Raw genomic sequence first — 23,586 nt, 5'->3', positions numbered from 1 at the left:
AAATGTTATATTGGACTATAGATCATCAAAAGGGAAAGGCGGGATATAAATAAATATTTATTATTATTATTATTATTAGGAAGAAGAAGAAGAAGGAAAAGGAGAAGAAGAGGAAGAAGAAGAGGAGGTAGTGGAGGAGGAAGGGAAAGAGGTAGAGAAGGAGGAGGAAGAAAAAGTAGAAGAGGAAGAACAGGAAGAGAAGGAAGAAGAAAAAAGGAGAAGAGGAAGTGGAGCAGCAGCAGGAGGAGGTGATGGAAAAGGGAAAGGAGGAAGAAGAAGAAAAAGGAAAAGGAAAAGAAGAGGAAGAAGAAGAGGAGGTAGTGGAGGAGGAAGAATAAGAAGTAGAGAAGGAGGAGGAAGAAACAGTAGTAGAAGAGGAAGAACAGGAAGAGAAGGAAGAAGAAAAAAGAAGAGGAAGAGGAGCAGCAGGAGGAGGATGTGGTGGAAAAGGAAAAAGAGGAAGAAGAAAGAGAAAAAGAGGTGAAGGAGGAGGCAGTGAAGAAGGGGAGGAGGAGCAAGAAAAGGAAGAAGAAGAAGAAGAGACGAAGAGGAGGAGGAGGAGAAAAAAGGAGAGGAAGATGAAGAAGAAGGGGAGGAGGAAGAGGAAGGGAGGGGAGGGGAGGGGGAAGAGAGGATGGGTGTGAGTAGAGCGGAAAGCCCTTCCAGGTGCAAGGGAGGGTTGGGCTGGTGCCCTGGAGCGCAGCAGGAGGCGTCCCAGGCAGACCCTGGAGGAATTCCAGGCTGCCTCCCAGCAGGGACTCCTCTCTTCCAAACACTGCTGGGGGGAGCTGTCCTCCTTCCCTGGCTGGGCGGGGGAAGGAGGGAGGCAGGCAGGCGCTGTCCAGGGTGCTGAATCCAGCCCCGCCCGGCCCCTGAGAGGAGGGAGGCCCTCCAAGCCCAGCCCAGCCCAGCCATTGGCAGCCCCGCAGCCCCCCGAGGAAGGGCTTTTTCCAGGCGACGACGATGAGGAGGAGCTGAGAAATGCAGAGCTGGCAAGACTCACGCCTCACACAGACCCACAAACACACACAGACACACAGAGAGGGATGCTGAGCCAGAGCAGCACCGCTTGACCTGACAGCCTCCAGCCCCAGAACCCTGGTTCCCTTTGGCATCATCATCATCATCATCATCATCATCATCATCATCATCATCATCCTTCTTCTTCTTCTACTCACTCCCTTGGCTGGGGTCCCTTGTCCGAAAGAGCCATGAAGGCAGCCCCTGCTCCTCCCTGGAAGACCGCTGGCCTCTTCTTGGTGGGGCTCCTCCGTTTGGCCTCAGCCTCCCAAAGAGCCCCCTACACCAACCATTTCTTGGTGGAGTTGCACCGAGGGGCAGGAGAAGCCCAAGCCCAGCAAGTGGCAGACGCCTATGGCTTCCATGGGGTCAGGAAGGTAAGCTCCTCTTTCCCCAAAACACAACAACAAACCAAACACAACATCCAGTAGCACACCTTGCCAAGTTGGAGAGAGCTGGGCAGGCAGTGCATGGCAGGGGAAGGGCTTTAGGCAAGAGTTGTTTCAAACTCTTGTAGCAGGAGGAGGATTGCTCCTGAATCATAAGTCTCACCTAGATATATATTATAAATTTACCACAGTCTTTTGGATGGTGGCTGGATACACCTGTGTGTGCTTGGAGCATGTGTGCGTGTGTGTTTATGTGCCTTCAAGTCAGATGTTGACTTAGGGTTCCCCCATGTATTTCTGAGAGTTTTTGTAGTCAAGGGCTACTCTGAGGGAGCCCTTGAAGTCTCTCTTGACTTATGGTCACCCTATGAATTTTTGAGAGTTTTTGTAGTCAAGGACTACTCTGAGGTGGCCCTTGAAATCTCTCTTGACTTATGGTCACCCCATGAATTTCTGAGGGGTCTTGTAGTCAAGGACCACTCTGAGGGAGCACTTGAATTCTCTGTCGACTTATGGTCCCCCCATGAATTTCTGAGGGGTTTTGTAGTCAAAGACTACTCTGAGGGGACCCTTGAATTCTCTGTCGACTTATGGTCCCCCCATGAATTTCTGAGGGTTTTTGTTGTCAAAGACTACTCTGAGGGGGCCCTTGAATTCTCTGTCGACTTATGGTCCCCCCATGAAGTTTTGAGGAGTTTTGTAGTCAAGGACTACTCGGAGGTGGCCCTTGAAGTCCCTTCTAACTCTGTGATTTTGTTGTCTTTGCCAATCCCTTCCTCTAAAATGTAGCCCACAGCACCTGGTATTTGTTGGCAGTCTTCCATCCAAGTACTAACCAGAGCTGACCCTGCTTAGCTTTCCAAGATCAGATGAGATCCAGTGCCTTTAGGCTATCACAATTAACATGAGCCAGCCTAGGCATCCATTGAAGCTCCCATGGCTGAGGTGTCCACCAAGTTAGGAGAAATATGGAGACACAGCCGTTTCTTTCTTTTCTTTAGTTTCTAAAGAAACTTGTTTAACCGAATTAATATGGTAGAGTTCAAAGACATAGCCGTGTTAGTCTTTAGAATCAGTACGTGGAGAGATCTTGTAGCACCTTTGAGACTAAGTGAAAGAAAGAAATTGGTAGCATGAGCTTTCGGAGACCTCAGTCTACTTCTTCAAGTGCATCTGAGGAAGTAGACTGAAGTCTAGGAAAGCTCACACTGCCAATTTCTTTATTTCAGTCAGTCTCAAAGGTGCTACAAGATCTCTCCACACATTGAGTTAATGTGGAAACATCCCCCATTCCAAGCAGAACAGGACTCTCTAGGGCTTAGATAATTGCAAGCTGACCACCTCCAGGTGGTCAGTTTGGGATCCATTGATTTCTGACAAAATATAAATACCCTCCAATTTAGTCTCCCCCGCTGAAGTGTTCTCAGGAGGCAGTGTTTGTTTATTTGGTGATCAGGATGAGATATTTTCTCAGGGACTCCCTTCAGGTTCCTCATTCTGGAGTTGTGCAAGCCTTTTTAGAATCTGTTTATAAAGAAGACCCGGACAAAAGGAGATTGTACCTGGCATTCAAATATAAATTTAACAACATATAATGTTAAGGAGGAACACCTAGTACTGACTTGATGGTTATATAGAGAGTAGAAGGAGATTTTACGATGAGACAAGGCGCATGCTGTATGGATGAGTGTCACTAGTTAGTAATCACTAGATGGTGATTTTAGATCATCTTTCAGGTCCCTTTGAAGTTAAAACAAAACTAGTAAGTGCTGTCTCTTTCTCCCTCCCCCCCCCCCCTCTCTCTCTCACACACATACATACAATTGGCTGACTCTGGAGTAATTGCACATTGGATTGATCTCATCTAACTTCTAACAGAATTATTTAGCGTTATGAAATGCTTCAGAATGGCGCAGCTCCTGTGAAGTTCTTAGAAAAACAGTGCAAGCTCTCTTCAGATATGTACCTTGAATGAGACAGTCTCATCATCCTTGCTGCTCTTTCCATTTCTTTGCCAGCAATTATGCAAGAAGGGCCTGATCCAGCATGCATTGCTATCAGTGGGTGTTTCCCTATCATGTTCATTGTGTTTTCGCTCCCCGGTGTGTGTATGTGTGTTGAGTACAAGAGGTTGTTAAAAGCCAATTGCACCACAGGAGACTCTTAAGTGTGCCCTAACCTTGGGCTTGTGGACCAGTATTGTTACAGTTTGAGAGAGGGGTTGTTAGAAAAATGAAGCCAAAACAAATGGCCATTCTGGCTTAATCCCTTTTTCATCTCATAGATAACTGTGCCAATTGGCACTGATGAAAAATACTCTTTTAATGAGATAGTGACGTGATCATATTCCAAGGGATTTGGAGGAAAGGATGCAAGAAAAAAGTCATTTTTAATGCAGAGCTTTTTTTGGGGGGGGGGGCATACAATTCTTTGGATGACTGACATATCTTTATCTCCCCCCCTCTTTTTTTTTCTTCATCTCTGAATTCAGGAAACTGGTTTCTTGTACAACCTACTTGTTAGTTCCTTCACCCACCATTGGTTCACCTCACTCCATCTAAAATGGACAGGAAATTGAGAAAAGCTGTGAAACTAACACTAGGGAGAAGCTAGAAGTACCCATCTTCTGAGCATTTTGAGAGATGCTCCCCCTCCTCCTCCTGTTTGTCCAGTTTCATGAGGTTATACCCTTGCGCAAAATCCCAAGGATGTAACCTGAACTGAACCCTATTCTCATTCCACATACTTTGCTACAAGAAGCTGGAAGTAGGAGTTAATTTCCTTCTATTGTGCTTAGCCATAGCTTGTCTGAGCATCATTTCCTTTTTGCCAAGAATACTTGGACCATGAGATTAGTTTGTTTCTATCTGAGATTTAGACTGCCCTTCTGCACTTGCATGCCCCACTGAACTCAATGGAAATTACTTATAAGTAGACATGTAAAAGATTGTGTTGGTTTTTTAAAATCACCTGGAGATCTAAAGAGACCATGGTGATGTCCACAAATGCAACATATTACTTGTGCATAAGTCCCATTGATAGCAATGTGCTTACCCTCCTGTAGGTAACCAGAGAATTGCAGGATTGCTATCTTGCCATTTCTGTAGAAGAGGCTCAGGGGTCTCCAAGCAATCCTGCCTCTTCCTTTTCCCAGCCCTGTATGTTCTATTTAAAGAAAGGATTTTAAAAGCCCACTATGCATTATTTACAAGATGTATCTTCCTTCCCCACTATTCCCTGAGCTCTGCATGAGATTAAAGTCAGCAGGAAGTCTTTGGTTTCTCCTTTCTATGAGCAGCAAGTAGCCCAGATGCTTTCTCAGAGCTGTTTCCTATAGTTCCTCCCAAGAAACATGTCTCTGCATGGTTCTCCAAAAGTCACTTTAATATGGGGTAGGGAAAGAATCCCAGACTTTATGGATTTATGTTGTTAAACTGTCTTTGCTTTTCTGGAGTGGTCCAAGAAATTGGGGAACATTTCGGGGAGAAAATGGACCAGTTGAAAGAAAATTTGCCTGTGATTTATCAATTTTCTTTTTCACTACACATCGTATTGATTTTAGTGGGAGTTAGCGGACAATATGTATGTGAGAGATTCTGTAATAATGTTTTTTTAAGCTCCCTTGGAAAAAAGAAATGATATTGTCTACATCTCAGTTAATGTTTAACTTCAGGGAATGCCATGCTTGCTCAGTAATTTGCCGATTTTATTTGGATTCTGTCATACTAATGTTTGTTCGGAATTAAAAATGGAGGTATCTGTGGATCTCTGTTTCATAGCTTCTGGCACCAAGTTGTATCTGGAAATAATAGAGCTTTTGTTTGTTTCTAACATGCTGAAGTCAGTATCATTTTATCTCGGCTGAAAACATTCTGAAATATCCCCACCCCATGAAACTTTTCAGATTTAATATATGAGATAAGACATTTCTGCTAGTATTTTCACCACCATGATAATTTTGGTGGTTTTTTTCATGGGCTTTAGGGTGACGTCTTCCTCTATGAAACTCAAGTGCTACTATGGGCAAACTTTTGTAGTTGCTGTGTGCCTTCAAGTTATTTGTGGCTTATAGTGGCCCTAGGATGGGGGTTTTCTTGGCAAGATTTGTTCAGAGGAGGTTTGTCTTTGTTTTTCTCTGAGGTTCAGAGAGTGAGACTTGTCCACAGTCACCAGAAGTTTTCCACAACTGAGCAGGGATTCAAACCCTGGTCTCCAGAGCCATAATCCAACATTCAAACCACTACTATCTCTTGAGCATACTTTATCCCCTCAGAATAAGTAAGTTCACAGAAGAATACTTAAGTAATGAATGACATATTTATCCCTTTATTTGTGTGTTATTGTCTTGATATGATTTTGGAGTAGATCGTCTCATAGATTCAGGTGATGAAACCTTGCACATTTTTTTTAAAAGGAAGGTCATAATCTGAACTATCTAAAAGGAATTAAGTACTACAGAGAAAAAAAAGTGAGAAGAAAAACATATGAGACCGATGCAGACATATGCATTCATCCATTCACTTTATTTATATCTCACCTCCTCAGAAATGAGGATCTAGATGGCTTACAACTGAAAAATAATAATAAATAAAACATGCACAAAAGATGATCACTAAAATGTAACTAAATTATCAAAAACATCCATTAGAAACAATTTAAAATCTGTTTTAGGGAGAAAGTGAAAAACAGTTTTAAAAAACAAACAGTAGAGCACTGTATTAAAAGCCTTTCCTTTAACAGAAAAGAACAATAATCTTCCAAAGAATGGAAAAGCCTAGGCCTACCATTGGAAGCATAGCAAGGAGAGGGATATGCTTGCTTCTCAAGAAAGGTAGCTCCAGAGTCAAGAAACAACCACTGAGAAGGCCCTCTATTCCATAATGCTGAGAGAAATCATTCTTAGAGGAGACTATGAGAAAACAACGTGACTTAGGTTAGTCATGGCTAGTATCTGTCACTTACAGATAGAGGCCTACTCTATGAAGAGTGAATCCCACACAACATTCAGAACATCTGTCTAACATCACTATATGACACCATGCCATTCATATGATGAAGTAGACTGAGTCTATGAAAGCTTATGCCACAAACTTATTTCTTTCACTTAGTCTCAAAGGTGCTACAAGATCCCTTTGTGCTACTGATACAAACTTTGAATGTTGTGTGGGTTTCCATGGCTAAACAGCGATTTGAACTCCGGAGTCCTAGTCCAGTCCCCAAACCACAATGATGCACTGGCTCTCATTCATCCTAATGATTCCAAATCAATTATTAATGAGGTTGCAATCCTAAACATACTTGTTGAGCACGTCAATATTTACTTTGGAGTAAACATGAACCAGTGCTGTATACTTGTTGAACATGTCAATATTTACTTCTGAGTAAACATGAGCCAGTGGTTTGAGTATTGGAGTAGGACTCTGGGAGACCAGAGTTCAATTCGACATTCAGTCATGGAAACCCAACCTGGGTGATCTTGGGAGTCATTTCCTCTCTCAGCCTAAGAAGAAGGCAATGACAAACTCTTTCTAAACAAAAAACAACAAACCACAACAACTAACATGTATCATGTACATAGGTCACTTCTGAGTAAACAAGGTTGTAAATTAAATAATGCCGATGCAGTGCAGATTTTGCAGGATCTCACAGCTTGGTTCCCTCCATTGTGAAGCCTTTCCTTTCAGATGATGAAATTTAGATAATTAAAAAGGAAGAAGTGAACTGGCCAATTTTTAAAAAAAATCTTCAGTGATACCTTTGCAGTGTTCCTACAGAAAGCAATGGTTGCTTCCAGAAGTCGAGAACAGAGCTGTTATGCAAGATACTTTAAGAGTACTGAAGAGCATTCATTTTAGAAGGTCATATTTCAAATTCTAAGGGAAATCGAAGAAAATAAAGTGTTCTTTATGAGTTAAATTTAATGGCTAGTCCCAAGTACAGTAAACTCACTGAAGTACTGGAATTTACATAAGTGTTCATTTACCTTTGGACAAGTGGGTCTTCCCCAATTGGGACTAACAATTGTTGTTGTTGTTGCTGTTGTTGTGTGTCTTCAAGTCCTTTACAACTTACGAGAAGCTTATCACAGGGTTTTCTGAGGCTGGGACCCACTGGGTTTCCATGGCCAAGCAGGGAATTTAACCCTTCTCTCCAGAGTCATAGTCCAACAATGCTCAAACCACTACACTATGCTGGTTCATTGTATTTAGACCCATTTCTGCCTATTGTTACGAAGCACAATTATGAGGGAAGCTATTTCATATGGAGTAAGTCTTGAGCAGACAGTGTTGTAAAGTTCATATATTTCACTAGCACGGTGAAACCTGTCCCCAAAACCAGAAAATTTGGGATTCCTCCCCCCAGTTTTTTTTCAAATGATGTTTCCTCACAGAAAATGCTGAATAAAAAGTTCAAAACAAGGGGTTCACCTATTTACAGAGCCGCTCCCAGGCTCTGAAACGACCTGCTGGACGAGATCCGCCATATTACCACCTTGGAAGACTTTAAAAATGGATCTCTTCCGGCAGGCCTTTCCAGACTAGGTTAGATCCATTAGATCCATTAGACGTGCCTCCCCCTCTATTGATACTGATATCAAAATTTATTGATACCATCGCCCCAGTTCCCCCCCCCCCCCCGCCCCCTTTAGAGGAAGACTAATTTCTAGCACTAATCTGCCTGAAATTTTAGTGTATTCATATTGGACAGTTTAAATTTTTTGGATGTTTAATCTTTTTTTAGGGATTGATTGCTGTTTTTATGATTGGGGGGAGGGTTTGGGTTTGTGGGTTTTTAAATTGTAATTTATAATTGTTTGATGTTTTAATTATACTGTTGGAATCTGCTTTGATTCCTTTGTGAAAAAGTGGAATACAAATTATTATTATTATTATTATTATTATTATTATTATTACTACTGCAACAAACAAAGGCACGGGACAGACCACTCCAAAAGGGTGGCCTGCTGGCAGCCTATTCCCTTCCAGAGGGATGCCGCAGCCGCCAGACCATGCGGCATCCATCCAGAGTAAAAAGAACCAATGGTGCACTCATGATGTAAAAGATGCGCCGTGAAGTGCGGACGCTATGCATCCGTTACATCAAAATGGCGGTGCCCATGTACACGAGATGCTGTCATTAGTCCTTCACCACCATGTACTAGGGTTAGGGAGCATGCAGTTGGTGTGCACTCCCTAACACTAGTATCACTGGGAGCATGATGCTTTATGACGGTATGTACAGGCCCAAAGTAACTTTCAATGTGTAAAGAGTGCTAAAATTTCATTCTTCCTTCCCCCCACAACATTGACCCCCCCCCATGGCTTTTTAATTTATGGACATGTTACATCTGTATATTTTATGAGAACTATAGATTATGAATACTTTTCATTGCATGGAAATCTGTGGTTTGTTTGTTTGTTTGTTTGTTTTAATTTTATGTTGAAGCAAAGCGTAAAGCATGTATCGGCTTTATTCAGGAGGATTGAGGAATCTATGGTTATCCAAGGTTGTTGGATTAACATTCTCATTATCGCTGGCTATGTAGACCTGGAATGATGAAGGCCGACATGTAAAGGGTCATAGGTTCTGAACTCCAGCTCTCTTTTAGGGTTTCCTGGTGTGGCTTGTCCAGCTGTCCTTTGATATTTGAGAGATGCCTTCACGAGATAAAGCACTGCTTTAACACACTTTAGCCACCTCAAACTCAGGAATGATAAAAAGGAATTTTATTTCCACTATTTCAATATGCACTGATGAATGACTCTACCATCACATTGAATGGTTTTGCTTTAAATCATGCAGATCACTAGGATTTGAATTTGTGCATGGATCATATCAGAGTAGTCCAATGGCTTGAATCAACCAAAAAAGTAACTTTCCCAGACTCTGCAAAAGTTCAAGTGTGATGGTGAATAGTTGGCTGCTATTTACCTCTTGCTGTTTCAGATTATTCCTTTTTTATGATTATGATTATTCATGCTTTATTCTTTTCATACTTGCAGCGGCTTTTTAAATCCATGGACAGAAAAGCAAGGTCAAAGTAATAAATTGCGTGTAATCAAAATGCATTTTAGACTGCACTAATTTTGTTTTGCTTTAATGGGATATTACATGCCCTTGTAAATCTCTTACCTAACCTAGTCCTTTGGGGATTGCTAGGTTGTGTGCATTTAAATACATTTAAATAAATGAATCCATTACTTTGGATATTGTATTCATAAGAATTGTCTCAAAGTCTGGACTTTCCTAGTTTCATACTTGTGAAAAAAATCACTTTCATGTATATGTGCAGAATGGCAACACATCCTAATGGTACATATGCCCCATTTAGTCAGCAAAACGGTTTACTGCTCTCCATCCTGTGAAATTCATGTTTCATCTGTGCAGCTCCCCACTTGGGTAGTTTTTGTCAATGCAGCCATCTGTGTGGTGCTTCAGATGGCAAGCATACAGTATGTGGTCCTTCAGGCAGTTTGAAATATCCAACAACCTGTTGTATGTGGTGTGCTAGCCAGTGATGCCCTTTCTCAGGATACTTTATTCTGTGTCTATTCCATGCACATCTGGTCTCTTCACCCAACAGTGAGTCAACATTTTATGGCCACTGAGTATGAGATAGTTTTATGTTGGGTTTTTTTTTAAGGGTAGCCCCCCCCCCCCCAAGTTTCTTCTCCCCCTTTCCCCTATGTTTGCAAACTTTGGGAGTTAAAACCACTTCCTTATCTCTTGTTTCACAGTTAGCCCCCTTTACATGACTGTAATATCTCAGCTCCAAAGTCCACAATTAGTTTATCGACCACTTTTCTTCTTCCATCAAAATCAAAAGTAGTCAACTTGTGGCCTTCTTGGATGTTCTTGGACTGCAACTTTACTTGTGGCTGTGTATGAAACATATTGGGCCTCTCCTATATACAAGTCGCATTTCAAGTGTAATGAGTTCATCTTGGAAATTAGTATGGGAGGCCTACCTAAGATGTATAGGCAGTTTGCAAGCACCAGAACATCTTCCTCTAACCTACATCATCAGAACAGGCAGGCATATTTCTAAAGCCTATTCTTTGGGCATTGTCAGAACAAAAGAGCTATATTTCACAGGATGCCTTTTGTTTGGAGGAAATCAAAGACAAGATTCTGAGCATACTTGTGGGCAAGTAAATTCCACCCAAACCATTGTGATTTATTTCCGGCTGAGGATGTTCAGGCATAGTCAGGCTGGATGTTCCACTCTAAATTGTTCCACTATTTTCATGCAATTCTCTTGTCATCTTTACAGATTATGTATATGACTCCAAGATAGGTTATGCAGCTGCTATATATGGGGAGAATTCAGAAACCTTGGCAGTCTTTGTGTGCAGATGCAAACAATGACTTCTGGAAGCTCAGGGGCTGGCATGGTTTCTGGGAATCACAAGGGGAGGTAACAGAACTGGAGGTTTTTAGACACATTTTTTATAAAACATAAACCCAGGGGAAAACCTCCCAGGTAAAATTGGGTTATCCTGGGTGAGGGTGCAGCTGACTGACTGGAACAGTAACAATATGTTTTTGCAAACCCTAATTTAAGAATATGGGCACTGGGGTACTGTACACATTGTGCTAACTGCTACTTTTGTGCAGATCTTGTTAATTTCAATAGGACCTACGCAGGAGACTTTCGTGAGAGGATGGAGACATTGAATTCTTGCTGTTTAGACAATTAATCTGCAGAAAGACAAGTATTAATGTAGCCGGTTTTATTCCACCCACTGAAAGCCATGAAACTACCTTTATCTTTGTTCACTTGAGAAATAATATCCTTTTGAGCCAGTAATGATAGGGATTCATCAAGTTGTGTTTGCTTTTCTTTTCTCCTTGGAGATCCATTTTCACTGTGGTTTGGGGGGCATCACACGGCTTATATAGTTTTGGGATAAATTCTTGCCTTCTTAATTGGAAAAAAAGGAGAGAGAGAAAAGAACAAGAACCTCTGAGAGATATGGATCTTACAAAAGAAGCCAATTATTTGGCATAATTCACTTCATTTTTTTAAAAAAAAAATCAGCAATAAGAAAACAGTAACAGACTTTTCCATGCATGCTAGCTGCAAAATAAGGATTTGCTAATTGGTAAAACAAATCTCAGTTGTTAAAACAGATTGTGATGTATTAATATGCATATGCTTTCCTTCTATTAACTTATAGCTGCCCATAAGCTACATTTCTTCCCATGCAACTTTAACTGTACAAAATCATAGGAAAGGCTTTTTGGTGTTACCGGAATTCTCCTAGCAGGACTATGGAGTGGAAATATAGGGATCCATTCATCAGAATGATCCCCCAAACACAGCAGGGCTGGATGACTACATTTTGAAGTACCACTTAAAGAAGGGTCTGCTGAGACACTAGTGGGTCTAAAAATCATTTAACAACATAACGGTTTGGTAGAACAGCATATCTGACACTTATAATCATTGAGATTAATAACGTAGCTTGTTGCTTGAATGATTTAGTATCTGAACCTAGTTTGGGGATAAGACAGATGAAGGCTGAGATCAATTTTTTCTTTTTTGAAACTAGCAAAGCATAATAAGCCAAAGTTTGAATTTGGCATTTTGCAGTACACCACAGTTAAAACCGTCCATTGTTTGGTGTGGACATAATGTTAAATTGTTGTTTTTGCTATGTGCCTTCAAATCATTTATGACTTATAGTGACCCTAAGGCATACCCATCATGGGGTTTTCTTGGCAAGATTTGTTCAGAGAAGGTTTGCCATTGCCTTGCTCTGACGCATGTTAAATTATGGCTACTCAAATGCAACAGGAGGACTAGGGGAGGGGAAGATCACATGAGCTCAGGACCACAAATAGACTAATTCCCATAAGAATGACAAGCTTTATGCATGTATAACTTCCCTCATGGAACAGAATGGACATTTTTGTCTTGAACATCCACATTCAGTTGAGCTTTGCAGAACTGCTATGTAAAATTCCATATGTGATGATGTTCAGCATGGAGACATTCATTGCACATGGCTGAACATTGTGCAAATTTTGATATCAAATGGTACCTATCCTGCTGGGTACTATGGAGAGGTACTATGGATTGCAAAGACAGAATGGGATGGAAACAGCAGTTTCTGAGACAAGCCAATCAGAGTGCATACATTCAGGTTATATATGTGCAGTGCCCAGCAAAGTAAGATGGGAGCCCGGAGAGAATGGCTTGCTGGGTTCTCCTGGGCAAGCTTCAGGAGGGCCTCTGCTTGATGTGAATGTCCTGGCTACCTCCAAGCATGTTCTACAAAGCCCATGGACTTGGTGGCAGCTTTGTGGGCTGATTACAGCCACATCTAGTGCAACTACACCTGGAAAATGGTGTATAATTATATCAGGAGCTGGTCTCTGACCCTTCTCCTAGTAGAGTTCTCAATGGAGCCCTGGTGGCGCAGTGGTTAAATGCCTGTACTGCAGCCACTCATTCAAAACCATAAGGTTGCGAGTTCAATACTAGCGAAAGGACTCAAGCTTGACTCAGGCTTGCATCCTTCCAAGGAGGTCACTAAAATGAGTACCCAGATTGTTGGGGGCAATTAGCTTGTAAACCACTTAGACATTGTTAGTTCAGTATGAAGCAGTATATAAATGAAGCTGTTAGTTTGTTTGTTACTGCCCCTCAGAAAGGGAGTAGTAGAACTGAAAAACTTGCAACCTAAATGACCATGAGCTGGGAGTAGTTGCCTTCTGAGGAAAGACCATAATATTGTACCTAATATGGAGAAAATGGGGAGAGCAAAACTCCCTCTTTCTTAATGTTACAGTAGAACCCTCTGAAATCAAATGATGAGAGATTTGGGCAGACAAAGAGGACACCCTCCTTTCTGTCCATGTGGACTGCTGCCACCCACTGTCCACTGACACTGCCTCCTCATTGAAGGTTTTCAGACCAGTGTGGAATAAGCACTGGTAAAATGCCGCTAAAACATTTAGAAAGCGCATGTGTCTGAAAGTTTTATACACTCCCCAAATGGCAGGGAATTGTCCTCTTGCCTCCAGTGTCCCTGAATCGTTTGGGGAGTAGCAATTTCCTATGAATGCAAAGTTTCATTGTCATCTCACTGGCTCCATTGAGGGCTCTACTAGGATAAGGGACAGAAACCAGCCCAGCAGAATACTGAGAGAGGGAGGGAAGGTGGCAGTGCAGTGGGACTTGGAGGGGGTGCAGTGGGAGAGGTAGACAGACTAGCAGTGGGAAAGTGAACCACCTGAGTGAAGTGGCTGAGAGAGCCTCCAGCCACTTAGGGCTGATGGAACAGGGTATCTTGATGGAGCAGGTGAGATGGCTGTTAGAAAAAACAGGGAAGGGGAAAGGCAAGGCCAAGTTGATGCTACTTAAATATAATGGTTTGGGATGTTTCTAGCAGCAATGATCATAGCTGATATAGTAGGGGAATTTCAAGTGGGAGTTGTCATAGCAATTGGTGGTTTGAAGTAGTCGGTCATCAAAGGTGTCCTCTATTTTTGCTTTTCAGAATATAGTAATAGGTTAGTCAAAACAACAAGGCCAAAGGCTACAAGGCAGAATGCATGTGATATAAAACACAGTCTCCTCTCATCTATTTTGTTGCTGCCATGGACTCTAGCATAAGGTGCAGCCCAAGCCAGCCCTTGAACCATATGATAGGCTTCCTATGGCATTTAATGGAGCCATGGTTATTTCTTTGTTATTCTCTGGTTGCTTTCCATCTAAGGACTGGGTGTGTTCCAAGAGGAATTGAGTTATCAAGGTGTGGTTACAATCCTCTCCACTTGGCTGCTGCTTCTACACATTTGCCCATTTCTTTCCAAATCTGCAATGCAGGGAGACCTGCAAAAAGACAGAACTGTTTACAGCAGTCCATTTTTACAGATTGCCTCTATCAGGCACACATCTAGTTGATGCAGCTATTGAAACACCCATGGTGGTGTGCAGATGAAATTCCTACTGTTTTGCAACCTCTTCCCCAACTCTGTAATTAATGAGCAAAGAATTTCCCATTTCCTTTTACTTTCTTCTTCCACTCTGTTTTAAATCTGTCACCCATTTCAGAAGACTATACCAATTTTGATGTACCCTAATATATAGCATCTCAGTAGACAGAGCTAATGACTGTGAACTTTCTGGGAAACTAATTAAAATGATGTGTTTATTTTACTTGATTAATATAATAAAGGACTGATAGCTTATCAGCATGGGGAAGATTAACCCCAATTTAGATGGGCAATAGCTACCTATTAGCATTATCAACTAATAGTTGCCTTTATTTAGCAAGGGTGTGAACACAGACTCCATTAATGAATAATGGCCTGCTCCCTCCCTGCCTTGAGAGAAGGAGGCTTTAAGGCACTTTTGAAATGTATCTCCAAAAATATTTCATGTAAGAGGTGGGACCATACATCACAATTGTTCTATTGCTATTAGAATTCTCATATTTGAAGGCCTAGCCCTGAGTGTCTGGTCCGCAGAACAAGGGGGAATCTAAGAGCAGGAGCACTGCCTCGAAAAGTTTTTGTCTGTGTGTATGGATGTTGCTCATTTGTTCAAGCCCACAGGACACAATTGGGCTTCCATCTGAGTAGATGGAAGGGTTCTTAGCCAGTAATAAAGGTGCCTAATTGTAATTTGAAGTAGAAACATGATATATAAAATCGACTTGCAATTTTCTGTAAGGATGCTGTTGTTTGCTTAGGCATGCTCGCTGTCTGCATTCCACTCAATAAAGATAAACTTGCTGGGAGATTCTTAGTACTTCATGAGACCGATAGCCAGAGGAGAAGCCATCTTAGATGTTGCTGCAATTAAACAGTAAAGGATATGTATCTCACCTCTGGTGGAGTGGATTTGAGTCTCCAACGCTTGCACTGTGATAAATTCTGTTCGTTTCTGCTTGCACAGCTCCTGTTCTTTTCTCTGCGACTGATGCAACTGAAACAAAAGGGAAGGGGAGCCTGCTATGTATTATTAAATCCTGTTTAAATTATTTAACTGGGAGCTTGTGAGCGGGAAAGCCACCTGGGGCTACTGTACAGAGAATAATTAATAAGGATCCATGCCTAGTATTTTTACATTATTTCAAAGTATATTTTTTAGTGGAAAATATCTATTAATGAGCAGAGCTTGGTCATCACTAGCTAAAAAGAATGATTTACAGGTTGAGTATTCTGTATTCAGAATTCCAAAATATGAAACATTCCAAATTCCAAATTGGCCACATGGGTAGCTGAGATAGTGATACCTTTGCTTTCTGATGTTTCAGTGTACACACACTTTATTTCATGCACAAAATTATTAAAAATATGTATAAAATTACCTTTAGACTATGTGTATATGGTGTACACAAAAGATAAAATAATTTCATGTTTAGGCTTGGGTCCCATCCCCAGGATGTCTCTTTGTGTATATGCAAATATTCCCAAAAGCTGGAAAAAAAATCAAAATTCCCAAACACTTGAGGTCCAAAGAATTTTGTGTAGGGGAGATTCAACCTGTACTTGTAATCAGTTCATTTTACCATTGAAGAAAGTGGAACCATATTAAATTGTAATTTTATGTTAATACTCTTTGAAGCAGCATAACTGTAATATTAAAGTTACTTTTATAGCTATGAGAACGTAGCTTCACTAAAGAGCCCTGGTGGCATAGTGGTGGAATGCCTGTACTGCAGCCACTCACTCACAAACCATAAGGTTGTAAGTTCATTACCAGCCAGGGGCTCAGCCTTGCATCCTTCTGAGGTCGCTAAAATGAGTACCCAGATTGTTGGGGGCAATTAGCTTACAGTTGTAAACCGCTTAGTGAATGCTTAAGTGCACTGATAAGTGGTATAGAAATGTACTTGCTATTGCTATTGCTATATGGCAGAGGAGGACTATCAGGTCATGTGCTAGATTGTACGGTGCCTTGTGCATTGGTGAGGTGAGCGATGTACCAGAGACCAGGAGGCTGTCGCATTCCACTGTTGTTAAAAAGGCACTAAAAAGGCAACGAGTTTAGTTATTTTTGGGGAATGAAAAAGGAAACAATTACTTTTTAAAAATGCAAGTATAATGGGAACCAGTGATGCTATTTTGGAAATGATGGTGGCTTAGAATAGCAATTCAGTACTTTTTAAAAGTTGTTTCCCAAGCACTGCTAATGAGTTGGTATCTACATGCAAATAAGAATAGAGATGCTTGTAAAAATACCCCCATTTGGATTTCTTTGCAGACTTGAGAATTTCAAGTTATCTGACCTTGCCAATGGCTGGTGGTTAAATAAGTTTTACTAATTACTTTGTAGGTATAAGGAACCTTGACGCAGTCACACAAGAACATGGAAATCTATTTGGGAGTGTGACTGAGCAATCAAAATAATTAAACTGGCAAGGCAGAAGTTGACCACATCCACATCTGCTCTCTCACACAAGATCTAAAAGATGAAGAAATAAGCTTCATCTTCTTTGTAAAACATATAAAAAGAGCTTTACTTACGATTTAGTTGTGTCTAATGATGTGTGTGTTGGGGGGGGGGGAGAGACTGTAAGTTAGAGTGATACAGGTAGAAATAAGGTGTGGAAAAAACGCTTACAGGAGGTTGACGTAAAGGTATATTTTGCCCAAACCCGTATGAGTAATGTACAAATGAAGAGCATATAGAAACGTGCAAATCTTGCTGACTGAGAGAATGTGCATGCTTGCACTGACTGCAAATAGGAATAATGGTGTAATCTACATACATGCAACCATGTCCGTCTGTTGGTAATGTGGTGGGGAATTCCTATTGAAAACTACAACAAACTATATGTACTTTAAAACTGAACTTCATTTAATAAATTCTACAAGTTAAACTGGAAGATAGGCAGAGTGAATCGTGGGGCAGAGTCAATATTAGTTCCACTATTAGGCAGAGTGAGGTAGCTATTTCAGGAAGCAAAGGCTGAGGGTCAAGGCACTGAAAGGCAAGGCACTGAAGGCCAACACTGTGTGTGCCCTGAAGCCTCACATGTACACAGGTAGACTGTTGCCTATGACAATGTTGAAGGAAGAGCTGATTAACAGTATGATCAGTTCCTCTACATAAAGTGGAAAATGGGGGCATTTTGTTCTTTGTGTCAGGCAGCAAGACATTTTGAGGCAATCCTGTATAGAGTCAAATTCATGTAGCAATAGCAAATGGGTTGTGATATGGTGCGAAATCTAGTCATTACTACCAAGGATGATTGGAGCCCTTGACTGGTCCTTGGAGGATTTCTGCTACCAAACGACAGTGTGTTCCTTAGAAGGAGCAGTCCAATCTACACTGTTCCTCAATGTTCTCTGAAGAGTTTAGTCATGCTCCTTTCATTTTTCTCAGCTCTCGTATGCTGCTATTGCTAAAAATGGGCCCTTCATATGTTGCCAAGTCTCTGCCCCCCTCCCTTTTAAAACTTCTGCTTTTTCTTTTCTCTGTTAAGTTCACATACTTTATTCTTTTGGAATATGGGTGAGCAACTGCAACAAATGCAAATGTTTGTTGTGACACCAGAGCTCTCTGAAAGAGAAGGCTAAATGTCTCACAAAACTACAGTTCCCAGAATTCCACAGTGCTGAGCCATGGCAGTTAAAGGGGTGTCAAACTGGATTATTTCTGCAGTGTTGATGCAGCCTGTAAGTAACAGCATGGATAGTTCAAAACCTACCAGTGATTTTTTTTTAAAAAAAATTGGGGGCTGTCCTGGGGGCTTGGCAGGTTCCTGGGATGCTTTCAGCCTGTGGAATATTCTTTAATAAATAATAATAATAATAATAATTATTATTATTATTTAAATCCCACCCTACAAGATGCAATCGGGGCAGCTTACAAAGATTAAAAAACATGTTATTCCAAAACCCTCAATCCCCCCTCTTAAAATACAATAAAATGATATAAGAGTTAGTTTTAGTTAGTTAGTTTTAGCCACCCCACCATATTTATGCAGTGCTTGGAATGTTATTTCTGAGGAGTGCATTATTGCTCAACTGTGTTTGACTGGAACATGTTATTGTGTTCATTATTTTTCAGGCTCTGAGTGAATGCCAATAGTTATGGCCACCTGGTTGGTGTGATGCTGGTTGGCTCCTGTCATTCCCAATTCTTCATGTTACTGCTCTGACTACTGTGGCAGCTATGTGTCATACTAGGACAGTTCTGGAAGGCATACTTCATTTGTCCATCCCAACTCTGGTGTCAAAAATAAAGAACTATCAAGAAGGGAGAGCAGGCAGCTAACAGTTACCACCCATGCAGCAGTTGCACTGATACCTGGTCATTATCTTCACCACTATGGTGAGATGGATTGCATTTCTATTTAAATAATGGTCATTATCTGCAAATATGCACTTACATTTTAAAGGAGCATTTTATGCAAATACACAGTCAGCCCTCCTTACTGACAGATTTGTTATTCACAGATATAAGCATCCACGGCTTAAAAATATATATATTTTAAAAAATCCAAATAGGAAACCTTGATTTTTCCCCATTTTATATAAAGGATACCATTTTACTATGGCATTGCTTATAGCAAGATATGACTATCCATTGGAGGTTCTGGAACCAAAACCCAACGGATACCAATGGCCCACTATATGTCGTCTGTAGCTCTTTTCCTTGTGGAATCATTTCCCCTTTTGCTGATGATGTGCAAGTAGCTACCCTAACTGTGTGAATTTGTCCTCAACCTCACAGAAAATTCTACCTTACAAAGTGTTTTCTAACGAGCCCTGTCTTCTCATGATAAGTACGGCAACCTCAGTTTAGTCATCTTGGCTCCTGGCTTGGTTTGCTCTATCCGTAACACTCTCTCTAGCACTTCACTTCACTTGAGATGATTCTCTTCCTGTCAGTTTTCTTCACTGTCCAGCTTTCCTAATCATACATAGAAAGTGGAAATACAGTTGGCCCTCTGTATCCATGGATTCAACCATCCACAACATGAAAATATTTAAAACAAATATAAATTCTCAAAAGCAAACCTTGATTTTGCTATTTTATATAAGGAACACAATTTTACCACAGCATTGTATATAAAGGGACTTGAGCATCAACAGATTTTGGTATCCACTGGGAGGGGGTCCTAGAACCGAACCCCAGCAGATACTAAGGGCCCACTGTACTATGGCCTGGATGCATCACACCAAGTCTTAATTTAATGTAAAAGCTTTGCGAGATATGTCTAAATATGTCATTCCCCCCCCCCCCCAAATTACTGATGCCTGGCCTTAATAGCTGGTGATGAGGATATTAGTATGTGTGACTTTTGGCAAGCCTCACTAGCCACATGTTCCTGCTGCCATGACTGCCTCCCATTTCAATAGTGCTATCAGGGTGCCCATCACTACTCCTTCTCAATACGGGTAAGCAACTTATCCTGCCCCTTAAAAAATCTGTGTTGCACAATGGGGTTGAAATATAAAATATCTGTAAACCCACACTATTTTCACTGAGAGATATTTGTCTTCTGCAAAGCCCTTGACAGGTTTGGATCCTGCGCAACCTCTTCCATGGGCGGATAAAAGGATTGGGAAAGCTTAATTCAGTGTGAGCTTCGACTTGCTTCCCAGTGTTTTGAGGTGTAGCTCATGAAGTCTTGAAAATCTGAGACTCAGGAAAAGCATTATTCATTTGATTGACATAGGTAATTGAGCCATTAACCACAGATTTGGAAAGTGCAGATTTCAATTAGAGTTTAATGGTTGCCATCCTTAAGAAAGAGTCATTGGTGCAGACAAAGCTTCAGTGGCCTCATACATTCAGACCTTTTAATATTACTCTTCTGTGTTTTCTGTGAGTCCTTGGTCAATTCCGCCCCTCTTCCATGACATGTCACAGCCAAGAGAACTCCCTGAACCAAAACTGAAAGTAGGCAGAACTCCAAGCCTTTTTTCCTACTCCCCACTTCATTTTCAAGTCAAAAGAAGGGTGCTGGGAAATGAAACACCTAGAACTGATTACAAAAGAGAGTTCTGCTTCATAGAGATTTCCTACAGCACAATTCTATTTTTTCCCTTTCCTTTTCTTTTTGAAATTGATTTTGGAAAAAATTTAATTTATTTGTTCAGTTAGGGTGAGGTTTCTGTCGGCTCCAGGTGTCTCCTGTATGGAAATTATTTTTCTTTAAAAAGTACATAAGCACATAATTGTGAGATGTGCTACCTACCTACTTGGCAGTGGCAAATGATGGCTCTAATGCCAACAAGGTAGTAAGTCTTCTCTCAGTGGGCAGTGGATCTGCTTCCCTTTTGGAAGAGGATCTCATTCAGCATTTTGGATAGCTGCTTTAAAGTTCAGGCTAAAACCCATAACTTATCCAACCACTCAAAAACACTGAAGCCCTTACTGTTATTGAATTTCTGTCCAGGCACTACGCCTAGACAGAATATCCAAATGTGTGATGCCACAGAGGATATCATTTACTTTATTAAAAAAAATACTAGGGTCCTTGACATCTGGGGAGGTGCTTTATCAGTGGGTCTAGTTTGCTCTGTGTGTGTGTGTATGTGTGCTGGTATTCAGGCACTAGACTCTTGCAGAGTTTACTGCTCATTACAGGGAGGATAGGAATTTAGGGTGGGACAAGGCTACGGTTTGTGTGTCTGTAAACTCTGTTTAGACACAACACTTCAATGACATTTAGTGAGAAACCAATAACTTTCACCATTTGGCTGACAGTCCAAATGCTACTAATTCTGAGGACTAATTCCTAATTCCTACTAATTCCATTGGGAGGGGAGATGAATCTACTCTGGGTTTTAGTATGAAATTTAAACAAGCTGTCCAAGGTACCAGCTTCACACACACCATAGATTCAGCTACTTGGACATTTCTTCTGAAATTCAAGTTGAAGACCATATCAATATCAATATCAATAACAGCTTCATTTATATACTGCTTCATACCGCATGAAGTAGTCTATAAGCGGTTTACAACTGCCCCTGGGTAATCATTTTAGTGACCTTGGAAGGATGCCAGGCTGAGTCGACCCTGAGCCCCTGGTTGGGATTGAACTCAGAACCTTGTGGTTTGTGAGCGAGTGGCTGCAGTACAGACATTTAACCACTGCGCCATCAGGACTCCTAAGACCAGAGCAGATTCATCACCTCCACTAGGGATGCAAATATTGTTAACTTGAAAATGGCACACTTTTGGAAGGTTTTTTTGAGTTGCTAGGAGAAAAAAGACAGACAAACAGAGGAAAAAAGAAAGGATGGAAGGATGGAAAAAAGGAAGGAAGGAAGGAAGGTGTTGACAAGCTGGAGCATTTGCAAAGGAGGGCAACCAAAATGGTGAAAGGTCTGGAAGTCATGCCTTATGGGTGGTGGCTTAGGAAGCTGGGTATATTTAACCTGTAGAAGAGAATGTTAAGAGGTGATATGATAGCCCTGTTTAAATATTTGAAGTGATGTCACATTGAAGTTGGAGCAAGCTTGTTTTTTGCGGTTCTGGAGATTACAACATGAGGTGATGGATTCAAACTACAAGGGATTCCACCAAAATGTTAGGAAGAACTTCCTGACAGTAAGAGCTGTTTGACAATGCAACACACTTCCCTGGAGAGTGGCTGAGTCTCCTTTGAGGTGTTTAAACAGAGGCTGGATGGCCATTTCTTTGGGGGGGGGGGCTTTGATTGTGTATTCCTGCATGGCAGGGGATTGGACTGGTTGGCCCTTGTGCTCTCTTCCAACTCTATGATTCTATGTAATTTTTTGCAGATGTTTTCTGTACAGAATGTTTTCTGTTCTGAAATACTCTGTGGAAGAATGTTATTTTCTATGGTGAAAAAGCTGCTTTTTTGTAGGAAACATTTTCTGTGCAGAAAATCCTGTTTTCTGCACTAAAAGTGTGCATTTTCTACACAGCATAATACTGTGAATAGTCTGTCCTGTCCAGGGTTCTCCTCCTTAGGGCTTCCTGACTTGTATTTTAAAATCATTGGGGGGGGGTGTTAATATATATTATTTCCACTCATACACTGGATTGACATCTGACCAGCCACCACTGTCCACATATAAACTGCAATCACTGCAGTCAAGGCTGCCTGAACTATTAAATGAAGCATGAGTCTATAATAACAACATGTAGCATGCAGTCCAACAAGACACTTTCATTTTTTAAAACATATATATAGTGCCATTTATATTACAAATTATTTAATGGATAAGAATTCCAGCTTTGAAAGGAACTCCAGGGATTCACCCAAAAGCTAGTAAAAGAAACCCAAAACAACAGAGCTACTCAGATGGTTTCTTTGGCTTTTCACACAGGCCCAGAGGGTGTGACAATACATTATTCAATTATAATCAGTTGGCAAAGAATTGCATTACACCCTGCTCTTCCACAATTTTTACTATGCATCAGAGATCAAAAGCATTCCGTTAGGAACCAGCCAAATAGGTCACAATGTTTATTGCTGTTCTTCATACTGGAAAGGAGATAGTTTGTAACACCAATAAAAATGGAATTGAAAATGAGTAACTAACAGGATGGGTCTGAATTATTCTGAGCCAGGAAAACCCAGAGAGATGTGCAGCAAAATTGACAGCACTCTGTAAGAGCAGCCTCATGGGGGGATACGCACAGAATATTTATCACAATGTTTGCAGTCTGTCTGGATCTCTCTGCTGAGGATGAGTTTTTCTTTAAACAGCTTATGTTCTAACACCTGGAAATCCAAAAAGAAAAAAAAAACTCTGGAAGTTTATGTTGTTTTGATTATGTTTGGGTTTATTGGCTAAAAAGCCAATATGTGCCCAGAGGAGGGTGACCAAAATGGTGAAGAGTCTGGAAACCATACCCTATGAGGAGTAACTTAGGAAGCTGGGTATGTTTAGCCTGGAGAAGAGAAGGTTAAGGGTGGCATTATAGCCGTGTTTAAATATTTGAAGGGATGCCATATTGGGGATGAAGCAAGCTTGCTTTCTGCTGCTCCAGACACTAAGACATGGAACAATGGATTCAAAGTACATGGAAAGAGATTCCACCTCAACTTTCTGACAGTGGAATATGCTGCCACAAAGTGTGGTGGAGTCAGCTGTGGAGGTTTTTAAACAGAGGCTGGATGGCGGTCTTTTGGGGGTGCTTTGATAGTGTGCTCCTGCATGACAGGGATTTGGACTGGATGATCCTTGTGGTCTTCTCCAGCTCTGTGATTCTGTATACGTGTTG

General features: G+C 41.1%; 1 protein-coding gene across 1 annotated transcript in view; it reads left to right on the top strand.

The window, feature by feature from the left end:
* The first annotated feature begins 1,142 nt into the window (after window positions 1–1,142).
* The window catches only part of LOC149313510 (neuroendocrine convertase 2-like), a 142,940-nt gene continuing 120,496 nt past the window's right edge, over window positions 1,143–23,586 (top strand). The window contains exon 1 of the mRNA XM_089519225.1: window positions 1,143–1,397. Coding sequence (XP_089375351.1) covers window positions 1,212–1,397 — 186 coding nt within the window. The 5' untranslated portion in view covers window positions 1,143–1,211. The remainder of the gene's footprint in view (window positions 1,398–23,586) is intronic.

This window comes from Sceloporus occidentalis, unplaced genomic scaffold, assembly GCF_023333645.1.
Source record: "Sceloporus occidentalis isolate IW3139 unplaced genomic scaffold, rSceOcc1.0.p SCAF_4, whole genome shotgun sequence".
In the NCBI taxonomy this organism is placed as follows: Eukaryota; Metazoa; Chordata; class Lepidosauria; order Squamata; family Phrynosomatidae; genus Sceloporus; species Sceloporus occidentalis.
Note: the sequence above shows the minus strand (reverse complement) of the source record. Positions and strands in the feature narration are given on the sequence as shown.